The sequence below is a fragment of the Lolium rigidum genome, chromosome 3 (genome assembly GCF_022539505.1).
Source record: "Lolium rigidum isolate FL_2022 chromosome 3, APGP_CSIRO_Lrig_0.1, whole genome shotgun sequence".
In the NCBI taxonomy this organism is placed as follows: domain Eukaryota; kingdom Viridiplantae; phylum Streptophyta; class Magnoliopsida; order Poales; family Poaceae; genus Lolium; species Lolium rigidum.
In genome coordinates, this window is record NC_061510.1 from 310,384,252 (window position 1) to 310,411,298 (window position 27,047).

Here is a 27,047-nt window from a genome sequence, read left to right on the forward strand (position 1 = left end):
ATGGTTAGGATTTGTATTGATTCCTTCCTTGTATATCTTGTATAAACGCCTATATATATGAGACAAGGGAAAGACCACAATGTGTGGAAAATCATTCTCCTTTCTAGTTCTATCAGTATGTTCTACAGATCCTGTTGTAGTCATCTCATTATCTGAAATCCTGAATCCTTGCCATTACTTTTTCTTATGGTGTTCATCATTGTACATTTCCACACCTAGGCCGTGCTGCAGCCACGCCGCACATAGGTCGTGTCGCTGCTGCCCAAGCCCACGCCGCTGCCTTTGATCTCCCGCAACAAGGCCATCCTAGGCCGATTCCCTGCACGAGGGAGTGCACATCGTCACAAAGAGAGGAAGACCTCCTGATCACTGTTTTTTTTTTTTGATGGTCACCGGGGGGGACAAAGTCCCCACCTGAATTTTGTATATATTGCTTGGCCCCAAGGCCATAAGAGTTAGTACAGGGGAGTTTTTTCAGACGAAGGAGGTACAGGGGGAAGAGGACATCAGATAGAGGCGATGTTCTCTGTTAGGCAGCCAAGCCAAGCTGCCTCGGCGAGTTCTTGATCTCCAGGTAGTCTAGCTCGCCAGAAACGAGCCTCACTCCGACAGAGATGTAGCAGCAGCGGGAGGCAGGGTTGCTGCTCACGGAAGACGACGGCACTGATCACTGTTGCGTTGTCGCCGTCGTATCATCCTCCTGACGACGGCGCCCACATCCCAAACTTTGGTTTCAAATTCAACAGAGATCGAGGCGAGTGTTCCTTTTTTGCGAGTGTTCCTTTTTTGCATGATGAATGAGTCAGATCTGGAGTGGGACAAGTGGTTTGCTAGCTTTATGTATCAGGATCCAACCTCAGCTTGTAGCTTATTACTCCGATGTGTGAAGGCAAGTTAGGACTGTCGAGTGCAGAGGTGCTAGAATTGTGCATCAGGTAAGAACTATAGATGTATGAGAGTTTCCCTCTGATGCGTTCTCGCAACTTGACTGAAATATAGCCTTAAGGTCTGGAGTTTTCCCTCATTAACATCTTTTTTGAGTGCCTAAATTGACATCTACAGAGTATTGTTTACAAAATGATGCCTCTACCAGATTCATGTATTAATAACTCAATTGTATGGATATGAAACTCTCATATTTTTTTCAGAATGTTTGAAAATAATTTGGGATAACTATATGCTGCTATTCTTTTCCAGTATTTTCCATAAGAATTTGAAAAGTTATGCTGAATGTTTTGACTTAGCGGTCAATCTTTGGGTTGAGGTAAGCATTAGGAACATTTATGTTTTGAGTTATATGTTTTGCAGATATATGTCATAGCCTTTATATCAAAATTGTGATCTGTTATGCTGATTTAGCGATCAAACTTTGGGTTGAGGTAATCCTACACATGATTTTTTTCAGGACATGAGCATCGCTTAATTTTGCTACACAAGGGCTTTGTTCAGGGCATGGCATTGCTTATCTTTACTGTCGTTCTGGTCTTGTGGCCTATGCATGTTTTTGGAGTTCTGGATGTACTTCTGTATGGTGAGGTAAACCTCTGAGGAATATATACTCTATACAAAAACTGCTTCGAGGGGCCACCCATATAATATATCTTGCACAGGTAAAGTTGCCTGCAATTCTTGGTTTGACCTGCTCATTGAGTTTATGTGTTGTTTGGGAGATTCAAGGTTAATGGCAGAATAATTTTTGTCTCTGCATTCGATTGATCAAAGAAAGATAAATCTAATGTGATTTGTTAAGTTATCATTTGTGTTAAGAATTATCCTAGTTCGTCCAACCTGCAAAGTTAATTCAGGAGTACGGTACATTTGTAATAACTTACCGTGTTGAATATTGACTAAAATGGTTGAATTTTCTTCCTGAAATGATCCTTATGTTACATCTTTAATGCAGCGAATTGTTTACGGTCAAACCTCCAGAGGCAGCTCTGAGTAAGGTATACAAAATTATACAGCACCAATTACCAGTAAATAGGTTTCTAACTACGGCCTTTGTGAACTTCAAGAAGGTACTTTTTACTAGAGATATTTCTTTCTCGAACACACGCGAAAGCGTGCATGTGTCTTTGTGTATTAGACGAAAACCGCAGAGAAAGCGGGTGGTACACCAGCGTAGCGAAGCTACAAACGTTAAAAAAAGAAAACGCAAAACTAAAGACTAAGCAAAACAAGAAAGAAAGAAAGAAAGAAAGAAAGAAAGAAAGAAGAAGCTACAAAGAACTGCACAAGGCTAACGCTTCGAGAAGGTACTTTTTACTAGAGATATTTGATCTTAGTGCTAGAAATAATATAATGTATTGCAGTAAATAGGTTTCTGACTATGGCCTTTGTGTACTTCGAGAAGGTAATTTTCACTAGAGATATTTGATCTTAGTGCTAGAAATAATATAATGTATTGCATGTAACTTATGAATGTCTAGACTTTATTAAAGAGAAGGTTTCAAAATGTTTGCCTGTCTTTTGAACACAATGGACTACTGTAGGAGAACTCGTAAAAATATTCTTCTCCAATACCATCCGAGTCCATGAAATACCAAATCTTTTGTATTGAGATATCTTATATTTTTCAACTCTTGCCGAATCTGATCCTTAAGCACATTTTGTTATGGTCGGTTTGACCTATACACGCAGGAAGCCCACTAGTGGCTAGTTATGGGCTTAGCCCAAGTAAATTAGGGGCTTAGCCCAAGTAAATTAGGGTTTAGAGGAGGCCGTCCTCCTATATAAACACTTGTATCCCTTCGAGATTAATCAGACAATATTCAGTATCATTACTGTCTCGTCTCCTGAAGGGAGACGGGAGACCCATGTGCCCCCGCCGCACCAACCCTAACCGCCGCCTCCTTCCTCCGCGACGGCGCCCAGCCGCCGGCGCCGAGCTCTCCAGCCTCTCCGCCCTCACTTCCACCCTTACAATCTCCGCCCTAGACTCGGTAGAACCCTAGTCTCTACCACTTTGGTATCAGCTTGCCTAGGTCTCATGGGCTCCAACAGCCCCCCCGTCGACCCCATCGCCGCCACGTCCGCCGCCGCCACCAACACCACCACCGCCACCACCGCCACCGCCGCCGCCATGACAGGCACCCACGCGCTGCAGGGAGCCGCCGCCGCCAACGGAGACCAGGCCGCCGCCGCCCCCACGGGCCTAGACCTCCTGCCCGCTACTTTGGCGGACCTCGCCGACAGTCTCCGCGCCATCCGTTTCGAGCTCGCGGAGATCAAGGCCGGCCAGCACCCGCCGCCCCCACCGGCCACCGTTCCGCCGCCGCCCCCACCGCCCGCCTCCGCCGCCAGCAACGGTCGCCCCGCGTGGTGGCCGCCATCGCCCTCGCCAATTCCCACATGGATCGACGCGTCGCCCATCTACACTCAGACTGTGGCGCGGACGACGGTTCAGCAGCCCGCCCACCCCTTTGGCGGTCCTGGCGGGTTTGCGGCCCCCTTCGCCGCGAGCACGTCCTTCAACCCGGGCCGCCAGGAGGGCGCCCCCGAGGCCCCGCCTCTGGCACAGCAGCCGCCCCGCTTCACCAAGCTGGAGTTCGCTACCTACGACGGCGCCACCGATCCCCTGAACTGGCTGAACCAGTGTGAGCAGTTTTTTCGGGGGCAGCGGACGCTCATCACCTACGGGGCGCCGCGCAGACTTGGTACTACGCCCTCAAGCAGGACGAGGGCGGGATGCCGCCCTGGGAGCGCTTCCGCGACCTGTGCCTCCAGCCGTTTGGGCCGACCCTACGCGTAAGCCGCCTCGCCGAGCTGGGACGCTTCGCTTTCACCACCACGATCCAGGACTTCGCCGACCGCTTTCAGGCGCTCGCGTGCCATGCCCCGGGCGTCTCGGCGCGGCAGCTGATGACACACAAGTATAGGGGATCGCAACAATCTTCGCGGGAAGTAAAACCCAATTTATTGATTCGACACAAGGGGAGACAAAGAATACTTGAAAGCCTTAACAGCGGAGTTGTCAATTCAGCTGCACCTGGAAACAGACTTGCTCGCAAGAATTTATCAGTAGTAACAGTTTTATAGCAGTAGCAGTAGTGAAATAACAGCAGCAGAGTAACAAAGACAGCAGTAGTGATTTTAGTAAACAGCAGGATTAAAATATTGTAGGCACGGGGACGGATGAACGGGCGTTGCATGGATGAGAGAAACTCATGTAACAATCATAGCAAGGCATTTGCAGATAATAATAAAACGGTGTCCAAGTACAAAGCAATCAATAGGCATGTGTTCCATATATAGTCGTACGTGCTCGCAATGAGAAACTTGCACAACATCTTTTGTCCTACCAGCCGGTGGCAGCCGGGCCTCAAGGGAAACTACTGGATATTAAGGTACTCCTTTTAATAGAGTACCGGAGCAAAGCATTAACACTCCGTTAACACATGTGATCCTCACATCACTACCATCCCCTCCGGTTGTCCCGATTCTTATCACTTTGGGGCCATTGGTTCCGGACAGCGACATGTGTATACAACTTGCAGGTAAGATCAATAAACAATGAATATCATGATGAAACAATAACATGTTCAGATCTGAGATCATGGCACTCGGGCCCTAGTGACAAGCATTAAGCATAACAAGTTGCAACAATATCATCAAAGTACCAATTACGGACACTAGGCACTATGCCCTAACAATCTTATGCTATTACATGACCAATCTCATCCAATCCCTACCATCCCCTTCGGCCTACAGCGGGGGAATTACTCACACATGGATGGGGGAAACATGGCTGGTTGATGTAGAGGCGTTGACGGTGATGATGGCGATGATCTCCTCCAATTCCCCGTCCCGGCGGAGTGCCAGAACGGAGACTTCTGGCTCCCGCGACGGAGTTTCGCGATGTGGCGGTGTTCTGGAGGGTTTCTGGCGACTTCGACCTTTCCCTGTGCGTTTTTAGGTCGAGGCCAATAAGTAGTCCGAAGGAGGGCATCGGAGGCCGGCCGAGGGGGCCACACCATAGGGCCGCGCGGGCCCCCCTAGGCCGCGCCGCCTTATGGTGTGGGGCCCTCGGGCCTCCACCTTACTTGACCTTCTGGCTCCGTCAGTATTCTGGGAAAATAGGGCCTTCTGCATAAATTCCGAGGATTTTCCCGAAAGTTGGATTTCTGCACAAAAACGAGACACCGTAACAGCTTCGCTGAAAACAGCGTTAGTCCGTGTTAGTTGTATCCAAAATACACAAATTAGAGGCAAAACAATAGCAAAAGTGTTCGGGAAAGTAGATACATTTTGGACGTATCAACTCCCCCAAGCTTAGCTTATTGCTTGTCCTCAAGCAATTCAGTTAACAACTGAGCGATAAAAAGAACTTTCACGAACACATTTGCTCATATGATGTATATATTCTCATGCTATGGCTAATACTTAAGCAATTCATAATGAGACACATGCAAATAAGATCATCTAACAGCTATGTCAATCATGAAGAGGTACCAACAATTAATAATAAGCATCATGAATCATGTATATAAGCAGGATTGCAATGTTCATAAGAGAGTATGATAAAGTGGTATCTCGCTTGCCTGTATTTGATTGGCAAAACATAAATGCCCGGGCACCTCTGGAGTTCATAGAAAGACTAGAAGTAGTGATTGTCAAAGATAAAAGCATCAAAGTTATACCACAATCAATAATATTTTGAGACAAGCATATTATACTAAGAATGACAGCTGTGCTCTCAAGATAGTGCTCAAAGAAATAATGGAGAAACAACATAAAAGTAAAAGATTGACCCTTCGCAGAGGGAAGCAGGGATTAACATGCGCTAGAGCTTTTTATTTGTAAAGCAGGAGTAAAATTATTTTGAGAGGTGCTTGTTGTTGTCAACGAATGGTAATGGGTACACTAACTACCTCGCCAACCGTACTTTCAAGAGCGGCTCCCATGAATTATTGCATATTTATGTGGCACTCCTTCCAACCTTTCTTACACAAACCATGGCTAACCGAATCCTCGGGTGCCCGCCAACAATCTCATACCATGAAGGAGTGCCTTTTTATTTTAGTTTTATTATGATGATGACACTCCCCCCAACCTTTGCTTACACAAGCCATGGCTAACCGAATCCTTCGGGTGCCGTCCAACAATCACAAACCATGGAGGAGTGCCTTTTTAAGTTAATTAATTTGGGACTGGGAATCCCATTGCCAGCTCTTTTTGCAAAGTTATTGGATAAGCGGATGTGCCACTAGTCCATATGAGAGTCCGTCAAAAGTAAATGACAAGGTTGAAAGCTAAACACCACGTACTTCCTCATGAGCTATGAAACATAAACACAAACTGAGAAGCATTTTGAAAGTTTTAAAGGTAGCGCATGAAAATTTACTTGGAATGATTTGAAATGCCATGCATAGGTATTTATGGTGGACACTCTGGAATAACTTGGTTTTCATGTGTTTGGAAGCACGAGCAGCGTTCCCGCTCAGTACAAATGAAGGCTAGCAATAGACTAGGGAGTGACAAATCAAGAGAGCAGTAACTGTCATAATCATGCTTGCGGCAAAATAAATTAACGGAGGCATAAAAATGATACAAGAACACTGAAGCAATATAGATCATCGAGGCTTAATTGACTTTTTGTTCAGTCATATGCATGCGTGAGCATGTGCCAAGTCGATATGAATGAATTATTCAGAGGAGGATACCACTATGCCATACTTACTTATGAATAAAACAATGCAAGCAAACATCCATGACATGCTACTCATATTAATAGATTGGAGCTAAACATGAGAGATCATAAACTACTAGACTTTCTCAAATAACATATACCTCACATGAACCAACTAAGCATGCTCACATGGATGAGTATATGTACAAAAATAAAAACAAATAGAGTTCATACCAGCCTCTCACCACAATCCAATTGTCGTAGATCGTCATTATTGCCTTTCACTTGTGTAGCTTGGATAATATGAAATGAAAACCACGCTCCAGCCACCGAAGACCATTGAACTCAAGATGAACTTTACAAACCAAAGAAGAACAGCAAATATTTTTAGTGTTTTCGAATTTGAGAACAAGAACAAAAGGAAACAAGCAAACAAAGCAAAATCTTTTTGGGTTTTCTTATAGCAAACTAGCAATAGCAAATAAAGCGAAAAAAATGCAAGAAACCAAAGCAAACAAATTATGAAGAGAAACAACAGAAATATTTTTGGTCTTTTTGTGTTTTGGAAAGGAAACAAAGCAAAAACAAGAAATAGCAAACTAGAAGAAACACAGAAAAGCGAGATGGCAGAAATCTGCCAAAACCTGACAGCAGTACAGAAATCGATTTTTACAAAAATCTTACGTTGCTCAGCTCGAAAAGTGTTCAACTAATGAAAGTTAGATAACAACCTGGGGAACCTGCACAAAAATTGGCAGCTCAAAATAACATTCTGGCTGTGCGCACGAATTTTTCTAGTAACAGCCCAGAATCTGTTTTCAGGCAGCACTTCCCCAAATATCATCTCCCTCTCATTAGAAAACCACTCAAAGAGACTAAACAAGGAGAACATATCTAGTGCTACGTTAGGTCCGTGTGCTACCTGATTCCAGAGCAATCTGTACCGTCTATTCAGATTTAAGGGTCAGGATTTGATACAACTCTGGATGCTCCTCCCACCTCGTGATTTTGCACTTTGAGCCCCAGAACGATGCCTCCTTGCAAAATCTGCAATCATCTTCTTCCCGTGAACCTACAGGTCAAACCACTCCCTTCCCCAGCTCGGATGGAGCGAGGGCCGCCACCATCCCGACCTCTACCGGACGTACTCTCCATTCCAGGTTGCTGTCGGCCATCTCGATGTGCAGGGCATGCTATAGTTCGATCTGGATCGATCACCGTTGCCTTTAGATCTGGATCAGCCATCACCGCCTTTGAACTGCAATCTACAGAGCGTGTTGTTTGAACGAAATTGTTTTGGTGTATTTAGATTCACCTTCGAAGCTCTTGATGCCGAGCGTTTTCCTAAGCATGAGGTGATTGAAAGGTTCCTGCCTCTAGTTGATCTAGGAATTCGTAGCAGTAAATGAAAGAGAGAGAGAGAGATTAGACCGGTATCCTGTGCAAACAATATGAAAAAGGACAGGGTCCTTTTTGCTCATGTGTCATGGTGAAGTAAATTCTACAGTGTGTTCAGATCCTGACCCTCAAATATGAATCGACGGTTCAGATCAGCCTGGAATCATGTAGCACACATACCCAACGTAGCACTAGATATGTTCTCACTAAACAAGTATGTACAAGTATCCAGCAATCATAATATGCAAAGAATGAGTGATGCCGGTATACCTCCCCCCAAGCTTAGGCTTTTGGCCTAAGTGGAGTTCAATCCCATCGACCCCATGAGGTAGTATCTCTGTAGTACGACGAAGATGGATCATCTTCCGGGTATGTGCTAGAAGAAGCACCCGGATACGTTACGGTGTAGTCATAGGAGGGCTCGGCGTCCTCGGAGTCATGCTGCTGGTGGAAATCTTGTATCTTCATATGTTCATCCACCTCCTCCTTAGTGCGCGACCATGGTTGCCTGTCAATACAAAACAAACCTGTCTGGGGAAGAGGGATTTCTTTCTCATCCCCGTCAGCAAACAACATTCTATAGACCATATTATCTAAAGTGGAATCAGTGGTTACAAAATGATGGATTTTCATAGCAGCGATGTCAAGCCTCCTAGGGGTTAATGGCACATCATTAGGATCAATAGGAAGTCTTAAATGTGTCAAAATGCGCAATGCAATAGCTCCTCCAAAAATAGGCCCCCTGTTAGACAGGCGGCGAGCAATAAGAGAACCAAGATGATAAGATGTCCGTCCAGTAAGTGCAATATTCAAGAAAGCAAGATGGTAACTAGAAATATTGCTAGTGTTCTCCCTACCAAGAATGCTAGTCGCAATGTAATATGCAAAATATTTAATGGCGGGGAGTTGAATATTCCTTATCTTGCCACGCTGAATGGTGCGACAATCATCATTGGTGATCCCTCGATAAAGCTCCAACAAGTCCCGGGGGTTGTCATCAATCCTCCTTGCTGTACCTACAGGGGCAATATCCAATGCACGACAAAATTCTTTCAATTCCATAGTAACAGGATTACCATAGATCTTGAATGCAACTATTGGCTCATATTGCGTATTGTTGAACTGGAAGCTCTCGACGAAAATTTTGGTGAGCATGTAGTATTGCTCCCTTTCGTATCCTACGTAGGTGGTTAAGCCCGCCTTGTTGACAAGGGTGAAGAAATCATCCAATATCCCTGCATTTGTCAGAAAATCATAACATGGGAAGGATGAAGCATTAGGAGCCCCGTTGTCCTCTTCGGGCGCGAAGCTAGGCGCGATGATATCCTCATTGTACGATCGCCTAAGCCGGGTGGCGGCCCTAGAAGGCCTCCCGGTGCTGGTTGTTCCTTTCTTGAACAACTCTCCAAAGTTGAACTTCTTCATCTCTTTTCTGAAATTTTCAACAAGTGATATAAAATTTGATTTGGTGACATATAATTGAGGGGAACTACTATAGGAACTTGCTAGAGTACTAATCATGCATCAAAACTAGTTTATACAACTTAGAACAAGCATGCAAGCTCACTAAACATGTTACCTACTGCAGCAAAATATTCAAGATATACTCAACCAAACAAAATTCTACTTGGATAGGCGGAGGAATCACATACCGCAGAGCAAATGTGCCAAGTTTCAGACATAAATCTGGGCTGAGCAAAGAGATCGAAAAATCCTGAGCTCTTGAGCAAAAACGCGAGTGAGAGAAAGCTGGTTCGAGTTTTTTCGGGAGAGAGAAGATGCTGGGAGAAAGAGATGGCAAAGTGGGGCAAGGAGGGGCCCACACCACAGGGTGGCGCGCCCCCCTCCTTGGCCGCGCCGGCCTGTGGTGTGGCACCCTGGGGTGCCCCACAGGTCATCCTCTGGTGCTCCCAGGTGCCTCGTCGAAAAATAGGACCAACGGTATAATTTTTGCGAATTTTTGAAAACTTTGAAAAATGCACATTTCTGGGTATTAAGTTTATTATTACTGGCCAGGAATTTTTTTTGAAATCTCTAATTAACTAAGGAACTTTGCAAATTAAAAGTGCTACAGCAACTAGAGCAAGTGGAGGAAGAAAGAGATGTTGTTTACCTCCTCTATGCATATAAAAAGTATTCGTTAACAAGGTTGATCAAGTCTTGCCACCAAATAAATTTTACATAGCATAAGAAGAAATAAACTTCAAATCAATCATGTTACCTTGAGTTGTATTGATATGGATCCAATCACAAGAGTTTGATATTCTTCTTTAGGCTCATATATAGGACAATCAATAGTTCCCACTTTAATAGTTCTCACATTAAAAATAGTATTGACTCCACATACTTTATCAATCTTCTTGGGGAAATAGACGGTATGCTCCTTATCATCAACATTAAAGTAACCTTTCCTTTATTGCAATCAATAACAGCCCCTGCGGTGTTAAGAAAAGGTCTCCCAAGAATAATAGACATATTATCATCTTCAGGCATTTCCAACACAACAAAATCAGTTAATATCAAGCAGTTATTAGTAACTTGAACAGGAACATCCTCACATATACCAACAGGAATAGCAGTAGATTTATCATCCATTTGCAAAGATATATCAGTAGGTATCAACTTATCTAGATAGAGCCTCTTATAAAGAGAAAAAGGCATAACACTAACACCGGCTCCCAAGTCACATAGAGCAGTTTTAACATAATTATTCTTAATAGAACAAGGAATAGTAGGTATACCTGGTCGCCCAACTTCTTTGGCACTTTGCCATTGAAAGAGTAATTAGCAAGCATAGTGGAAATTTCCTCATTGGGGATTTTCCTTTTGTTAGTAACAATATCTTTCATATACTTTGAATAAGGAGGCAATTTAATAGCATCAGTCAAAGGGATTTGCAAGAATAAAGGTTTCATCCAATCACAAAATTTATTATAGTGTTCTTGTTCCTTTGATTTTAGTTTCTCAGCAGGAAAAGGCATTTGCTTTTGCACCCAAGGTTCTCTTTCATTACCATGTTTCTCAGCAATAAAATCTTCTTTAGTGTACTTTTTAGTTTTAGCATGCTTTTCAGGTTCTTCTTCAACCTCTTCTTTATCAGGAGTATCATTCTTATCATTATCTTTGTCATGTTCATTACCACTTTCAGTTTCAGCATCAGAAATAGAAATACTATTAGGATCATTAACAGGTTCAGAGGATTCTACAACATTTTTATGTTTCTTCTTCTTTTTCTTCTTAGAAGGAGCACTAGGTTCAATGCGTTGAGAATCTTGTTCAATTCTTTTGGGATGCCCTTCAGGATATAGAGGATCCTGGGTAGAGACACCACCTCTAGTTGTTACTTCATAAGCATGTTTCTCTTTAGAATTATTTCCCAACAAGTCATTTTGCACTTTAGTGAGTTGATCAATTTGAGTTTGAACCATATGAAAATGTTTAACAAGCATCTTAACATCATTGGAGGTTCTCTCTACAATATCATGCAATTCACTAATAGCTCGAGAATTTTCCATTAAATGATTCTCTACTCTCATATTAAAATTTTCTTGCTTAACAATATAATTATCAAACTCATCTAAGCATTGTGCAGGAGGTTTCGAATACGGAATATCTTCCCTAGTAAAGCGTTGAAGGGAGTTTACCTCAATCATGGATGAAGGGGGAATTATCTCACATATATCTTCTATGGGAGGAATATTCTTCACATCTTCAGATTTAATACCTTTCTCCTTGAGAGACTTCTTGGCTTCCCTCATATCTTCATCATTCAATTTAATTAAACCCTTCTTCTTCAATATTGGCGTTGGAGTTGGTTCAGGCGTAGTCCAATCATCATGATTCCGGCCTATTTTAGCCAATAATTCTTCAGCGTCGTCTGGAGTTCTTTTCCTGAAAACACAACCAGCACAGCTATCCAGGTATGCCCTAGACTCAATGGTTAGTCCACTATAAAATATATCAAGTAAATCATGCTTTTCCAAATCATGGTCAGGCCGAGCTCTAATAAGAGAGCAAAATCTCGCCCAAGCCTCAGGCAATTTCTCTCCATCTTCCTGGTCAAAATTATAAATTCTCTGCAAAGCGATATGTTGAGCACTAGCAGGAAAGTACTTACGGAAGAAAACATCAAGCACTTCTTTTGGACTTTTAATAGAATTAGGTGGCAAACTATTATACCAAGTTTTAGCGTCATCCTTTAATGAGAATGGAAAGATTTTAGCAACAAAGTAAGTACGCATCTTGACATCATCAGAAAACAAGCTACTTAGAGTAGATAACTCGATCATGTGTTCAACAGCACTTTCTTTTTTAGTACCACAAAAGGGTGTTTTCTCAACAATAGCTATATGAGATAGATCAAGAGAAAAATCATAATCTTTATCCTTAATGTTTATAGGAGATGTGGCAAATTTAGGATCTGGAGACAGTTTATATCTAACGAAGCATGTTCGCAAGCAACTTTTTAATTTTTCTTGCATCAGTAGTAGCATTGCATTTTTCAATAAAATCATCATTAAGCTCCACATAATCTTCATCAGGATCATCACTAAAATAATCAAGTTCAGGTGAATTAACAGGTGTAGTAGCATTAGGAGTTTCAGCATTCGGGGGAGGGTTTGTGATCAGGTGTGATGAACTTCCGGATGGTTTCCTCAAGAACTTGGCCAGGGCCAGAGGTTGAAGAAGAAAGACACAAGGAAGAACTCGCTCTAGATCATCATGTTCATTGATTTCAACATGGTTACAAGTTTCTCAGTACAAGCTATTCTGTGGTCTCGCGCCTGTAGGAGGCAGTACCCCCTCTCCTTATATAGGGGAGAGGGTGGCTTACACTGGAAGGAACCCTAATGGCATCTTTGACTAGACAAACTACTTTATAAAGCTACTTTAATCATAGATGACACCGGAGTCCTCTTTAATCAGGGGTGCTGACGTCCTCCGGCTTCTTTGACCGTCATCCTTCTCTTTATCGTCAGCCCTTGGTCTAAAGTTACTTTGCTTAGCTCATCTTTGTCTTCTAGCTCTGGAGAGAATCTTTGACCATTCTCGCAGACAGGCTCTCCTTTCCGGTATCTTCTTTACCGGGTTCCGGCATACCCCCTTGGGGATACCGGCCTAGCTTGCTTTCCCAAATTCCTACCAGGCTTCCGGCAAGAACATTAAACCGGTATCTCGACGGCTCAAACCATCCGGTTTGGCATGCCTTTGGCATACCGGGGGTCATCCCCCCAACACGGATCATGGAGACCTGCGCCACCAGGCCTTGTCCTTGGCGCATTCTGCAGGTCACGAGGGCGTCCAGAAGACAATGCACCGTCTCCGCGCTGATTTTTACATTCCAGGGGATGGCGTCCTGGTGCGAGACAGGGTGCGGGCGTGTGTCACATGCCAGCGGAACAAGACGGAGACGCTCCGTCCGGCGGGCTTACTGCAACCGCTAGACGTGCCGTCCCAGGTGTGGGCGGACATCTCCATGGACTTCATCGAGGGGCTGCCGAAGGTTGGCGGCAAGTCCGTCATCCTCACGGTGGTCGACCTTTTCTCCAAGTACGCGCACTTCATCGCCCTCGGCCATCCCTATACGGCGGCGTCCGTGGCACGCGCCTTCTTCGACGGCATCGCTCGCCTCCACGGGTTTCCGTCCTCTATCGTCAGTGATCGTGATCCTGTGTTCACGGGTCACGTCTGGAGGGACCTCTTTGGGTTGGCGGGCGTGAAGCTCCGCATGAGCACGGCGTTTCATCCTCAGACGGACGGCCAGTCCGAGGTCGTCAACAAGATCATCGCCATGTACGTGCGCTGCATCACCGGGGATCGTCCACGAGCTTGGGTGGACTGGCTGGCGTGGGCCGAGTACTGCTACAACACGTCCTACCACTCCGCGCTGCACACTACTCCCTTTGAGGTGGTCTACGGGAGGCCACCACCGGCGATGCTTCCCTATGCGTCTGGCACGGCCCGTTCTGAGACGGCGGATGACCTGCTGCGTACCCGCGACGAGATGCTGGCTGAGGCGCGCCAGCGACTTCTTCAGGCTCAGCAGCTGGCTAGGAGGTACTATGATGCACATCATCGCGAGGCGGAGTTTGCGGTGGGCGACTGGGTCTGGCTCCGCCTTCTTCACCGGACGACCCAGTCCTTGGACCCGCGCGCCCGGCGCAAGTTGGGCCCTCGTTACGCCGGTCCTTTCCGTGTGCTGGAGCGCATCGGCAAGCTCGCCTACCGCCTTGAGTTGCCTGCGGGCTCGCGCCTCCACGACGTCTTCAACGTCGGTCTCCTGAAGGACTACCGGGTCGACCCTCCTTCTGCACCACCAGCTCTTCCACCTATTTCGGATGGGCGTCTCGAGCCTGCCCCGGCGAGTGTGGCTCGCGTGTTGAAGGCCCAGCAGCGCCATGGTGTTTGGCACGTCTTGGTGCATTGGACAGGCCTGCCAGAGGACGAGGCGACTTGGGAGAAGCTTGAAGATCTCCGCTAGCAGTTTCCAGAAGTTCAGCTCGAGGACGAGCTGTTTGAGAAGGCGGGGAGAGATGTTATGGTCGGTTTGACCTATACACGCAGGAAGCCCACTAGTGGCTAGTTATGGGCTTAGCTCAAGTAAATTAGGGGCTTAGCCCAAGTAAATTAGGGTTTAGAGGAGGCCGTCCTCCTATATAAACACTTGTATCCCTTCGAGATTAATCAGACAATATTCAGTATCATTACTGTCTCGTCTCCTGAAGGGAGACGGGAGACCCCTGTGCCCCCGCCGCACCAACCCTAACCGCCGCCTCCTTCCTCCGCGACGGCGCCCAGCCGCCGGCGCCGAGCTCTCTAGCCTCTCCGCCCTCACTTCCACCCTTACAATCTCCGCCCTAGACTCGGTAGAACCCTAGTCTCTACCACATTTATACACCTAAAATTGAATAAAAATATTGGAACAATTAGGGATAACTCTTCTCAGCTTTGATACATGAGGACGTATTCAATGTGAACCTCATTTATTATGACTTACCATGGCACAAGTCTGTCATTTTCAGATTGGAGGGTGAGCAATGCTCTCACTCAGTGTTTTACATACGGTAACTATTTACGTATGAATCAGATGAGATCATTTGATTTTAGATGGCCCATTTGAAAATATGGTAGGTAAAATCGTGGAGTTGAGGGCTATACAGTATCACATGGATTTCATATGCAATGCTAGCATTTGTTTTGAAGCTAAACCATTAGTTTCTCCATCCCGAGTAACTCCATAATACCCACTAGCTAAATTATTCCCATGTATAGAGTATGTTTTCATACTTTATTTCATTGTTTGGTGATTATTATTTGGATAAATTCTGTATTTGGTAATTTAATTAGAAGCATCGATTATGCTGCACACTCTTACGATGAAGTATGTTTGTTGTTTTAGGTTACTCATGAGGTGTTGGGAGGAGATGTTGGCGACTCTGGTGCCATCGGATGCTAAAGGCCAGGCTTGTTGCTACATTCTTTGGCAGGACTAGCGCCTTCCATGAGGTGTGAGGATAGCTGTAGAATTTCATGGGATTCTATACTTGTTTTAGGTAGGTGTGTAAGTGTCACAGGTGCAACCACCAATGTTTTGGTGAGAAGCAGTTTTCACGTCAGTAGTTGTGTTGTATTGACATTCTAATTAACTAATCTGTAATTCAGTGATTGTAGGTTCCAAACCCTGAAGTTGCATCATTTTTGTGGTGCAGGAGATTAATGATTGACTACAAATGATGTCTTTGGTAGAAAGGAGATGGCAGACGCTCCACGGATATGGCATGTGGTGTTCTCTCTAGAGAAGCTTGACGTTTCCAGGGCCTCTTTGGTCTGCTAGAGTCTACCGCAAGTGAGTTGCCCATGGAGTCAGTGCATTTTGGTCCAGACTTAGAACCAGGGTATGCAATGGAATTGATGGATTTATGTTTCATATCTGATGCAATTTCTGCTGTTCCATTAGACTATTAGAGGAAGATAAAATGAATATTTGTGTATAGTTTTTTTCCCCGAGAGCAGAATTGTTAGTGATTCATCAATTTAGTTTAAGCTGTTCGTACACATATACGTTTGTAAACAACATACTGTACAATTTTATGGAACGTGCTACTCAATGTATACAGTTGCATCACGAATGATCGAATATAAGCAGCAGGCATGGCTGTAGTTTATGCATGCAAGGACGGACTTACAAGGCCAGCCAGTGCTTTGCTTATATTCAAAGGAAAATGTGTAGATTTTGGAATCCCTAGTGCTTTGCTTATATGTAAAGAATCGTCTGTAGGTCCTGCACATGCATGCTATATTGCTATTACGTACTCTCGCCAGCCTTTCTCTAATTTTTCAGACAAAGGCTATGCAAAGAAGCGAAGCGCACCATGCAATTGGTTCGTTTCTTTATTTGTCAAAGTTTTTGAACCGGTTCTTTACTATATGTTGAATGGATTCATTGCCTCCTTTAAACCGCTTTTGGTGTACATAGTGGCTGGCCTAATCACTAATTAGCCAAAGCACATGCAAAGACGGACTAAACAAGACGAAAGCGAACCACCAGACCAGCTGATGAAAAATGGGCCCAGCCAGCGGAGAAAGCAGACACCTGCTCTCACACTATAGCGTCAAAGCGCACGGCAGGTCACATCTGCCCTCAGCCCACATCACTTGCTCTCAAGTCTTCAGTTCTCCTCACGCGCTTGCCATCTGAATCTCACCTCCATCCATCCGTCTCCGCCGGCATCAGCCCGCCCGGGTCTGTCCAGCACCCGGCTACAGGTACACCTCTTACTATCTACTTGTTCCTTGCAAGCGCGCGACTTTGGTTGCTCTGCAGTTCTGCCTGAAATCCTGCAAATTTGAAAGGATGATTAATTGACACGAGTATTTGCAAGCTAGCAGTATCGATTCAGCGTGCCCCGATTCTGATGCTTTGGTTAATAGGGATTGGAGCTTCAGTCAATACTATAGAACAAGTCCCAAGTCGGCAGACACTGAGCCATGGCGGCAGTCGGGGGTATGCTCGCCTCTGCCGTCATCAAGGTGGTGATTGGACAGATCGGTTCCGCCATCGGAGGCGAAATCAAGCTGCACTGGAACATGAAGAAGGATCTCGAGAATATGAAGATGACACTGGAGTCGGTAGAGGCCGTGCTCAGCGACGCCGAGGTGCTGTCTGTCATGGATAACTCGGCGCTTCTGTGGCTGAAGCGGCTCAAGGACGCCATGTACGACATCTCCGACATGCTTGATGACTTCGAAGCTGACACCGACCTGGTATGAAAGATTCTAACCATTTCATTGCGGATCTGAATGCTGCTGTTTTCTATGATTTTTTTTCCTAACATATCAACTGGTACTGACCAATCAAATTGTATCGCTTGCAGTGGGCAGCTACGATGAATAAGATTAAGATGCCACGTAAGATGAAGAAGATGCAAAAGCGCCTACAAAAGATAGCAGATGACCGTAACAATTATCGTGTTCTACCAGAAACACGCAGCGAGGTGAAGCAAGTTCCTCATACCCGGGAGACAGCAGGGAATGTGGAGGAAGCAGAAATCATTGGAAGGACCCATGAAAAACTGCAAATCTTGGCCTGTATATCAGCGACCACCACTAAAGAAACCACCATCTTTCCCATATGTGGCATTGGAGGCATTGGAAAAACCACCTTGGCAAGATTAGTTTTCAATGATTCTGAGTTCGAAAAATACTTTAAGGTGTGGGTCTATGTGTCCCAGAAATTTGAACTGAAAAAGATTGGCAACACCATAATATCACAACTATCACCGGGGAGCCTGGTATCTGATGATTTTCATAGTATTCAGACTCGTCTTCGAGATCTGTTTAGCGGTGAGAAGATCCTGATCATTTTGGATGATCTGTGGGAGAGGGATCCTTCTCACCTACAAGAATTAAAGGCTATGCTGAAGCAGGGTCAGCGGAGCAAGGTGCTGGTTGTGGTTACCACACGCGAGAAAACCATTGCACAAGAAATTGGTACTGTTGATCCATTCGAATTACCTCCCTTGTCAGAAGAGATGTGCTGGGATATAATAAAAGTGAAAAGTATGTTCAAAACAAGGCAGGACAAAGAGCGCTTGGAACCTATTGGGAAGGAAATTGCAAAGAAATGCGGAGGTGTGGCTTTAGCTGCTCAATCACTTGGACACATCCTGAAATCCAAGACATATGATGTATGGGATTCCATCAGATCCAACCATATTTGGAATCTTTCTGTGTCCAAAGAAACATCGTCTACACATGAAGTGCTTGCATCCTTGTTGTTAAGCTACAACTTCATGCCTCCACACTTGAAGTTATGCTTTGCTTATTGTGCAATCTTTCCAAAAGGAGACAACATGATTAGTGAAGATCTCATTCATCAATGGATTGCCCTTGGATTCATGGAACCATCTAGTACATTCTCTACCTGGCAGCTCGGTGAGAGTTATATTACTAAGCTTCTGGAGATGTCATTTCTTCAACATTCAAAGGTGAGTTACACAATACCTATACAGAACTAAATATCATCTTATTTTATTAAATAATGATTTTTTACAGAGATGCTGAGAGTATTTTTTTTGCGGAACTTTTCCATGCATTATGTTGGAGTAACTACTTTACTACTTCTCTTTTCAAATGACTGATATAAACATGTACATGTCTCATTGCAATCTTTGTCACGTTTCTATGGAATGCTTACAAATATTTAAAGATGTACATGCAAAATACTTTGAGGTTTGTAGTTCTTGACTTTGCTGAATATTGCATGATGCAAAAAAGATGGGGCCTACTACTGTAGCGGTGCATCTTGTAGAGCATCGTTGACTGACTGTGGCTCTGCGGTTCCAACTCATCTGCATCATTCAGAGTTTCGTTTATATAATTTCGTTATTATTTTATTTTTTTGCTCAAGGAACAGTTGGGTGTTTTTGAGTTTTGTGTGCCTGCGGTAGTCGAATCTGTTTCATCTTGGTTGTTTTGCTAAGCTCAAATCCTTTGATTAAGTGTGTGTTGTTAATGGTTTCTAACAACTTAAATGTGTTATTAATCCTGAATCGCTGCAAACTGCTGTGTTGAGCCACTTTTAAAGGTTTAAATATCTTATGGAGAGAGACAGTTTGTTACTCAATCTCATTAATTTGCCGCACCTCAGCATCAATTGGTGATGGACTCTACTACCCGTATAGTACTGTTCCTCACTGTATTCCATATGTTAATTGCAATATGTTAGTAGTCTAGATATCAGGTTTTACAGTTCTATGTAGACTTTTTCCTTATTTCAATTTTCGTGTGTTAGAATATCAACAATTTAAGAACTCTTAAGTCAAAAATAACAATGATTAGATGAAAAATTAGTTGTACATTACAAAGAAACTCTAGATGTAGGAAAAAAGTAAAAATGCAATAAATCAGATAAAAAAACTCAGCAGATTTATAGCCTTTAAATTGAAGATGTAGAATAGCATCCAGTTAGCAATTCGCTTATTTTCCTCCATCCAATTGCTAATAGGGGGAAGCCCACAAGTCTTACACAATTGTATGTTATTTCTCCAGATTAACGAGATTAACGACAGGCATTTCATTCATAGAAGTGATGCTAAGAGGTTCATTATGCATGACCTGGTGCATGACCTCGCAAGATCAGTCATGGTTGATGAATACAACTTAGAAGGACCCAACTGCCGCTATGCATGGCTGACAGATTGTTTGAAGCCCTTAAAGTCATCCACAAATTCACCTGCAAAAATAAAAGCGCTGCATATAGACAGCGTTTTGAACAGTGATGCATTTTCACCAGGGAAGCACGTCCGTGTCTTAGATCTTAGAAGAACCTGTTGGCATGATTTGATGGTTTCTATTGGTGAATTCAAGCAGTTGAGGTATCTTAGCTTTAGATGTGGCAACGCTCCAATTAATTCCAGGGGTATCGGTATGCTCTTAAAGTTGAATTATCTTAGAATTTCTTCCAGCAGTCTGAGAGTACTGCCAGAGTCGATTGGTGAACTGAAAGGTCTGATGCATCTTGACTTATCAGGTTGTGGCCGCTTAAAAGAGCTCCCATTGTCATTTGTGAAGATCATAGAGTTGGTATATCTGGATTTAGGTGGCTGCGGTGGTCTTTCAGGAATACCCAAAGCTTTGGGTGGCCTAACCAAACTCCAGCATTTGGATTTATCTGCATGTCAAAATCTCAGAGGGCTGCCAGATGCCATCGACAATCTCACTGCACTCCGGTACTTAAATCTAGCATGGTGCTTGCAATATATCTTTAACGACTCAAGGGATCAAAGTGAGAGTTTCATTGACCGTATATGCACCCTTCCCAATATGGAGCACCTGGATTTGTCTAGGAATGATTATCCTCTTATAATACCAGATAGTGCAAGCCACCTGAGCAAGCTGGTGCTCGATGAATGCCGCCAAATTATTAGGCTTCCAGAGTGTGTCGATAAAATTCATTTTGGCGACTCAGCTGTCACGTTGCTGCAATCTTTTGTGTACGCAGGTGACACTAGCAGTGACATTAATTTGCTTAAGCATGCAAGTCATTTTGGGCTGAAAATCTGGCTGCTTGAAGATGTGAAGTACCCCGAAGAGGCACGCAGTATAAATCTAAGTGAGAAACATACCATCCTAGAATCGAGGTTTGAGTGTTCCAAGGGTGCAGATAGATCTGTGGATGACATGGAGTTGCTGACGGAGTTAGTCCCACCAACAACTTTGGTGACATTTGAAATGAAGGGTTACTGCAGTGTTGGCTTTCCAGACTGGGTAATGAGTATTAGCAACCATATCCCTAATCTTGCCAAGTTGATGATGGGGGATTTGCCAAACTGCAAGAGCCTGCCGCCCCTTGGCCAACTACCAAACCTCAGATTGATTATTCTCGACAATATGGAAAGGCTGGAAGAATGGGACACATCATACTTGAGTGGTGAGGACAGTGTGAATGAGCTTGAAGAAGTGAAGATAGAAAATTGCCCCAAGTTGAGGATAAGACCACACCTTCCAAGGGCCGCATCTTGGTATATAATGAATAGCGATAATGTGCTCCTACCACAGCGGGAGAGCATGCCAGATATTGATTGTCTGACAGTGACAGCTGGAGACAGCGACATGCCTCTTCATCAGTGGGGTTTTCTTCACCACCTACTCTCCCTCAGGGAGTTAAGACTTGTTGAATGCAGTAACATCAATTTGACGATCTCTCCAGATATATGCGGGGCCCTCCATTCCCTTCAGGTACTGTCAATATGGGACCCCGTGAAGCTAGAGGAATTGCCCAATAACATGAGGCAACTCACAAAGCTACAATCATTAACTTTGGAAGAATGTCCTAGCTTGAGACAGCTGCCAGAATGGATAGGAGAACTCGTGTCGCTCAGGAAACTTAGAATGGAGGCCTGCAGTGCCATCATCACTCTGCCAGACAGCATGCAACAGCTCACAAACCTCCAGGAATTGAAAATAAGCACCTGCGACCCTGAGTTAGCGAAGTGGTATAACGTAGAGGAGAACCGGAGGAAGCTTGCTCACATAGAACAAAAGGTACATGCCCTGCCATAATGTTTATTATATATTTATTGCTCCTATTTTATTTCACGGAGAACGTTTTCCATGCTCTGTACTAGTGTACTGTAGTACCACGTCTTCCTTTTCTATTCTTCGTTTCATGGAGGACTTTTTTACTTCAAGAAACGTTATACTCCCTCCGTCCATAAATAGATGTCTTCTATTTATCTAAATTTGGATGAATCTATACACTAAATAGTGTCTATATACATCCAACGTTTGATAAATCTAAGACATCTATTTATAGGCAGAGGTAGTATTTTACATGTCCATCACATCATAATTCTTCTTTATTGCCCAAATGGAAATTATGAACTCGAATTGTAGCTAATGATTATACTGAATTCCTTCATTTTATATTTAATTTTGTAGAAAATCACCACTAATTACTTCTAGATGCCCTGATGGGGGCGGGTTGAGGTTGATGTCCCCTGGTGTGGCCCTTGCTGCGAACGAAGAGAAGGCGGCCATGCGGGAGAGAAGAAAGAGGCAGCGGAAAAATCAAACATCCATATGAATAAATACAACGAAGAGAGCTCCAACGGCGCTGGTAGTTATGGATTCTATGAACTTGTCTATCGTGAAGAAGAACAGTGCCAGAGTTGTAACTGGACACTTGTCTGTCGTGAAGAAGAACAACACTGATTGTTTTAGTGCCAGGGTTGTAACTGGTAGTCTCCTTAATCTCTATTTAGCCACTCATTTGCTGTTGTCCCTCTTCTGTTCGCCACTCTGTTGTTATTGTTACTGTCGGAATCGAAAGTACTACATGGTTTCTGGTGTGGATCAGGCTACTGCTGACGGGTTGAGTAGTATCGCCGATACAGCAGATCTAGGGAAAGACAAACGCAGACACGCAGTAGCTACCAGTAAGATGCCTGGCAATAACAATTTAACTTTTTGCATCACACAACCTAATTTCCGCGCTTGTTCACAACACTTTACAATATGCTTGGCAACACTTCTTGTATCAACACAATGCCAGCTACCGGAGCGGAGATGGCTACAGGGAGTTTTGTGGGTGTGGCAATCACTACGTCAGGTGCTAGAATTGACTTTCTTGCCGGCACTTCTCAAATGTGCCTGTGTTTGTATTATTTGCCGGCATTTTTAGGGTTGGTGCCGGAAATTCCCATCGATTTCTCGGCATTTTTCAAAATGTGTTGGTAATGCCTATTTTTACCGGCAGTTTATCGAGTGCCTCCAGTTGTTTTCGTGGCATTTCATAGAAAGTGCCGGCAATGCTCAGTATTATCGGCAGTTTATCGAGTGCCTCCAGTTGTTTTCGTGGCATTTCATAGAAAGTGTCGGCAATGCTCAGTATTACCGGCACTTTATCGATATGCCTCCAGTTGTTTTCGTGGCATTTCATAGAAAGTGCCGGCAATGCTCAGTATTACCGGCATTTTATCGATATGCCTCCAGTTTTCTTCGTGGCACATCTTCAAAAGTGCCGGCAATGCTCATTACAGGCATATATGTAATTGCCGGCAATTTCAGGCATAACAGTAACATGCATTACATACAAATGCCAGAGATACTTAATTATATTACAGTCCATATATAATAATGCCCACTGGTAGGCATCAAAAGCAGTTCAACACTTACTTCAGCACTTAGTTAACTAACATCCCATAACTTCAGCAACTTAGACAACTAATAGTCCATAACTTCAGCACTTAGATAACTAAAAGTTCTTATATAACTAACTGGATGACTCAGGGAAGTTGAGCACTTACTCTGATGACTCAGATGAATCAGACATCTCAGAATCAGAGTCATCAGAGTCATCAGGTACACTATGGATCATCAGACCAAGCTTACCTTTCATGTTAACGAAGAATTCAAACATGCAGATGGCTCCTTCTTTGATCTCATAAGCCTTCATAGCCTTTGACCATCCAGTTGCTATGATTGCATTCTTGGCCTTTCCCTTTGCCATCTTCATGGTCACATTGAAGCATTCATCGCTGTCTGTGTACTCTAGAGCAACAGTTTCAGCATTGTCTGGAGGATGGTCAATGAACCTTTTCAGGTAGGTCAGTGAACTTCTTTCCAATATCCTGTCAACCATACAATGTATACAACCAGTTCCAATCAGCAACAGTAATAGCATTGATATAGTAAGGATTAAGGAAGGTTAGGTTTTGTATTTTTACCAGCTTGCATTTATTTTTGACCACTGATGATTTGGTCATTCTGTAGACATAGTACTCAAATTCCTCCTTTGGAAAGTGGTTGCAGTGCTCATTAAGGAAATTGACTTGACCTTTTGACAGGTACATGTCATTTTCAAACATGCAGTGCTCATCAAAATCCCGCCTCCCACCTACCAGTGGCCCTAGTTGTAACAAAGAGATATGTCATTAGTAAAAATAAATAAATAACCACATTGATGTTAACCCACATTAGGCTAGAGATGATGTTAACCAACAGGAGGAAGAAGGAATCAAATGCATGTTCATACCTCTGAAGACCCCAAAGGAATGACAGTCACATTCAGACATGTCACCATCTGAGCTTGAAGAACTGGAGTACAAGCTTGGATCACTGTCAATTTCAATTGGAATGTCTTTTGTGGATCCCATCTAGAAAGTTGAAGTTACAATATTAATAGACAACTCAAATTAATATCAAAACAATATGAAGACAGACAGACAGACAGTAATGCATTTTAACTGAAGACAGTAGAGCAACTAGATGGTTGGGCTTCATTTGCATGTACTATTATCTAAGGCTAGGAGCTAACGCAACCAGACAATAGGAGGAACTGATCCAGACATATGCTTTTATACTTATTGTCCTATGCTACTGCTTATGTATCTGCATATCTGTATAAAACCATAACCAGACATTATCACCAGACAATTGTTAAACAGAGACACTAGCACTGACGATAAGACACAACAATCAGATGGTAACTACAGTTTATATTGCCTTGTAACTCATCCAACAAAAGCAATTGCCATGTAAAACAAGTCATTATCACCAAGCACAAAACAAATTTATCTCTTGTGTTTCATTTGTTTGAATAGCCAAAAAGACTTGACAGTTGACAGTAGCCAAAAAGACCACCAGCACCAGCACCACTGGGATGCACAAGCCGATACATGCAATCAATGCAAAATGACGAAATGCTCCTCATCAACCACTAAGACCAGTAAATGCACAGCCCAACAAAACTCAATCATCTGAACTTCAATTGTTCATCTTTTTAGAAGCTTCACACACATGATTTGCCTATTTAAAGCCTAATTAGCAAGGTCCAGGAAAATTAAAATCAATTAGTCACAAATCGTACTACAGTACAGTCAAGCACTCAAGCCCAAGGATCGTCTCCACCATCTCCATCCCCAACAACAGACCATCCGTGATTTGCCCAACTTTTCTTTCTAGACGAGGAATGGTTGACAAGATTTTGGGGATGGGGATCAAGGATTATGGAATGGGGATCAAGATCTTGGAATGGGGATCAAGGATCAAGATTTGGAATGGAGTGTCCAAGATTTGGTTGTACCTTTCCTCACCGGCGTTGCCTCCGATGTGTTCGCCGGCGTGGTCTCCTCCTTCCGGCTCCTCAGCTCCGTCTCCTCAGCAGTGGAAAACCCTAGCTCGTGGGGGAAATGAAACCTAGATCGTGTTCGGGCGGAGAGGAAGAGGCACTTTATGCACTTCTTATTTTGCGAAAAAAAACCTGCGTGCTTTCTCACTTGAACACTTTCGTCCTCCCACGTCTACGTTCATTTTGCAAAAAAGCCATTTGTGCTTTCTCACTTGAACACTTTCGTCCTCCCACCGCGGCGTTCCAGTTAAATAACGCTCTCCTCCATTCGTGCTCTCCTTTCGACAGAAGAAAAAACCCTAGCTTTCTTCCTCCTGCCGCCGCCGCTGCCGTTCTTCCTTCTTCGCCACCGCCGTTCTCCCTCGCCGACCGCCATGGATCCCTCTTATCCGCAATGGCCGTTCTCGTCTGGTCTTTCTCTCCGTCGCAAGCATGCAGAGCCATCGCCACCGGTGCAGCCACCAGCAGCTTCACGCCGCAAGATCACGCCGCCGTCTCCGTCGCTGCCACCGGTGCAGCCACCACAAGCTTCAGGCCGCAGGATCCCCAATCTTGGGCCGCCGTCTCCGTCTCTGGCGCCACCTGTGCAGCCACCGAAAGCTTCAGGCCGCAAGCTACCTGTCCCAGGATCTACCGGAGCAGGTCCCCATCGCAGGCCCTTCTCTGCTCCATCTCCGTCACCATCTCGGGCGCAGGACCAAGCCAAGGAGAGGCGAGACAAGGTACTGATCCAACTGCCCCTCAATTTTCTCTCTCTGTTGTGCAATTCCTGCTTTCAGAGCATTGATTTAACTCCTTATTTGGTGAATCCCCTCAATTGACAGGCTCCCCTCCGCAGGACCGTCACCATTCCCCTCTCACCAACTTCCTCAGCATTTCCCTCCCTGGAGTCCTTGCCACCCGGGCAGATTCACAACATCTCCGTCTTACGATCTACAACACCATTCTCACGATCTGCAACCACTGGTGGTGAACGACACCGAGGAGGAGTTGGTGCATCTCACAGGTTTGTTTCATGAAATTTCTGTTAGTGCATCTGTATAACATCATGGTTTTTGGTGTTAAAATTAATCTAATGTAGCTAAATTTATCTTGTTTGCCCATTAGTGAGAAGAACAAAGAGGAGCCAGACTATGAGACTGAAGAGGATGATCATTACAGTGAAGAGGATGATCATTACAGTGAAGAGGATGATTACTTCAGTGAAGAGGATGATTACTTCAGTGCTGATGATGATGATTGGAACACATGGACCATTCTTAGAGGTTTGTAATCAGTGTTATGTTTGTTTGTAATCAATGTTATGTTTCAAATATGAATTGGCCTATTATTATTCTAACACCACACTATTTTGTCAAATAGGGCTAGGTTTATCTGGTGATCAATCATTTGACAAGTGCTGCATTTTTGGTAATGAAGTACAGCTGACTTGTAAACAAAGGGATCAGCTATGTAGCATTGTGGAGGAGCTGCCAATGCCAGAAATGAAGCACTATGTCTGCACACTGATGAAGAACAATGTAATACCAGGTGAAGGTAAACTGGTAAGTCCTCCTGCTTTCTCTGCATTATTTTGAATAGCATCTGATGATGAATGTTGTTGCCTTCCATTGATGCATGTTCTGTAAGATTGTAGAAATTTTACTGAATTCAAATTCGATCCATGAATTTCAGGATTTTTCACAAGAGTACACAAGTGCATACCTAGTTCAATTTCTCATGTCACAACAGCACATTAAGTATGGTATTTCTGGTGGAGCTCAGGATGTCGTTGTAGTTGTCAACTCTAGTACAAGCACTTTAAACAAGTACTGCAGGATGAGGTACGATGGATCTCGAAAGGCCAAGATCAGTGTTGGCTGGACAAAAACTGTAGAAGCATTCAAGCTC

General features: G+C 44.0%; 1 protein-coding gene across 1 annotated transcript; it reads left to right on the forward strand.

Annotated features, from left to right (window-relative positions):
• Positions 1–16,966: 16,966 nt before the first annotated feature.
• LOC124696845 (putative disease resistance protein RGA4) lies at positions 16,967–21,589 on the forward strand. The gene is made up of 3 exons (XM_047229505.1): positions 16,967–17,290; positions 17,401–18,513; positions 19,586–21,589. Exons 1-3 carry the CDS (start codon positions 17,015–17,017, stop codon positions 21,587–21,589), a joined length of 3,393 nt encoding a protein of 1,130 aa, XP_047085461.1. The 5' UTR covers positions 16,967–17,014.
• The last annotated feature ends 5,458 nt before the right edge of the window (positions 21,590–27,047 follow it).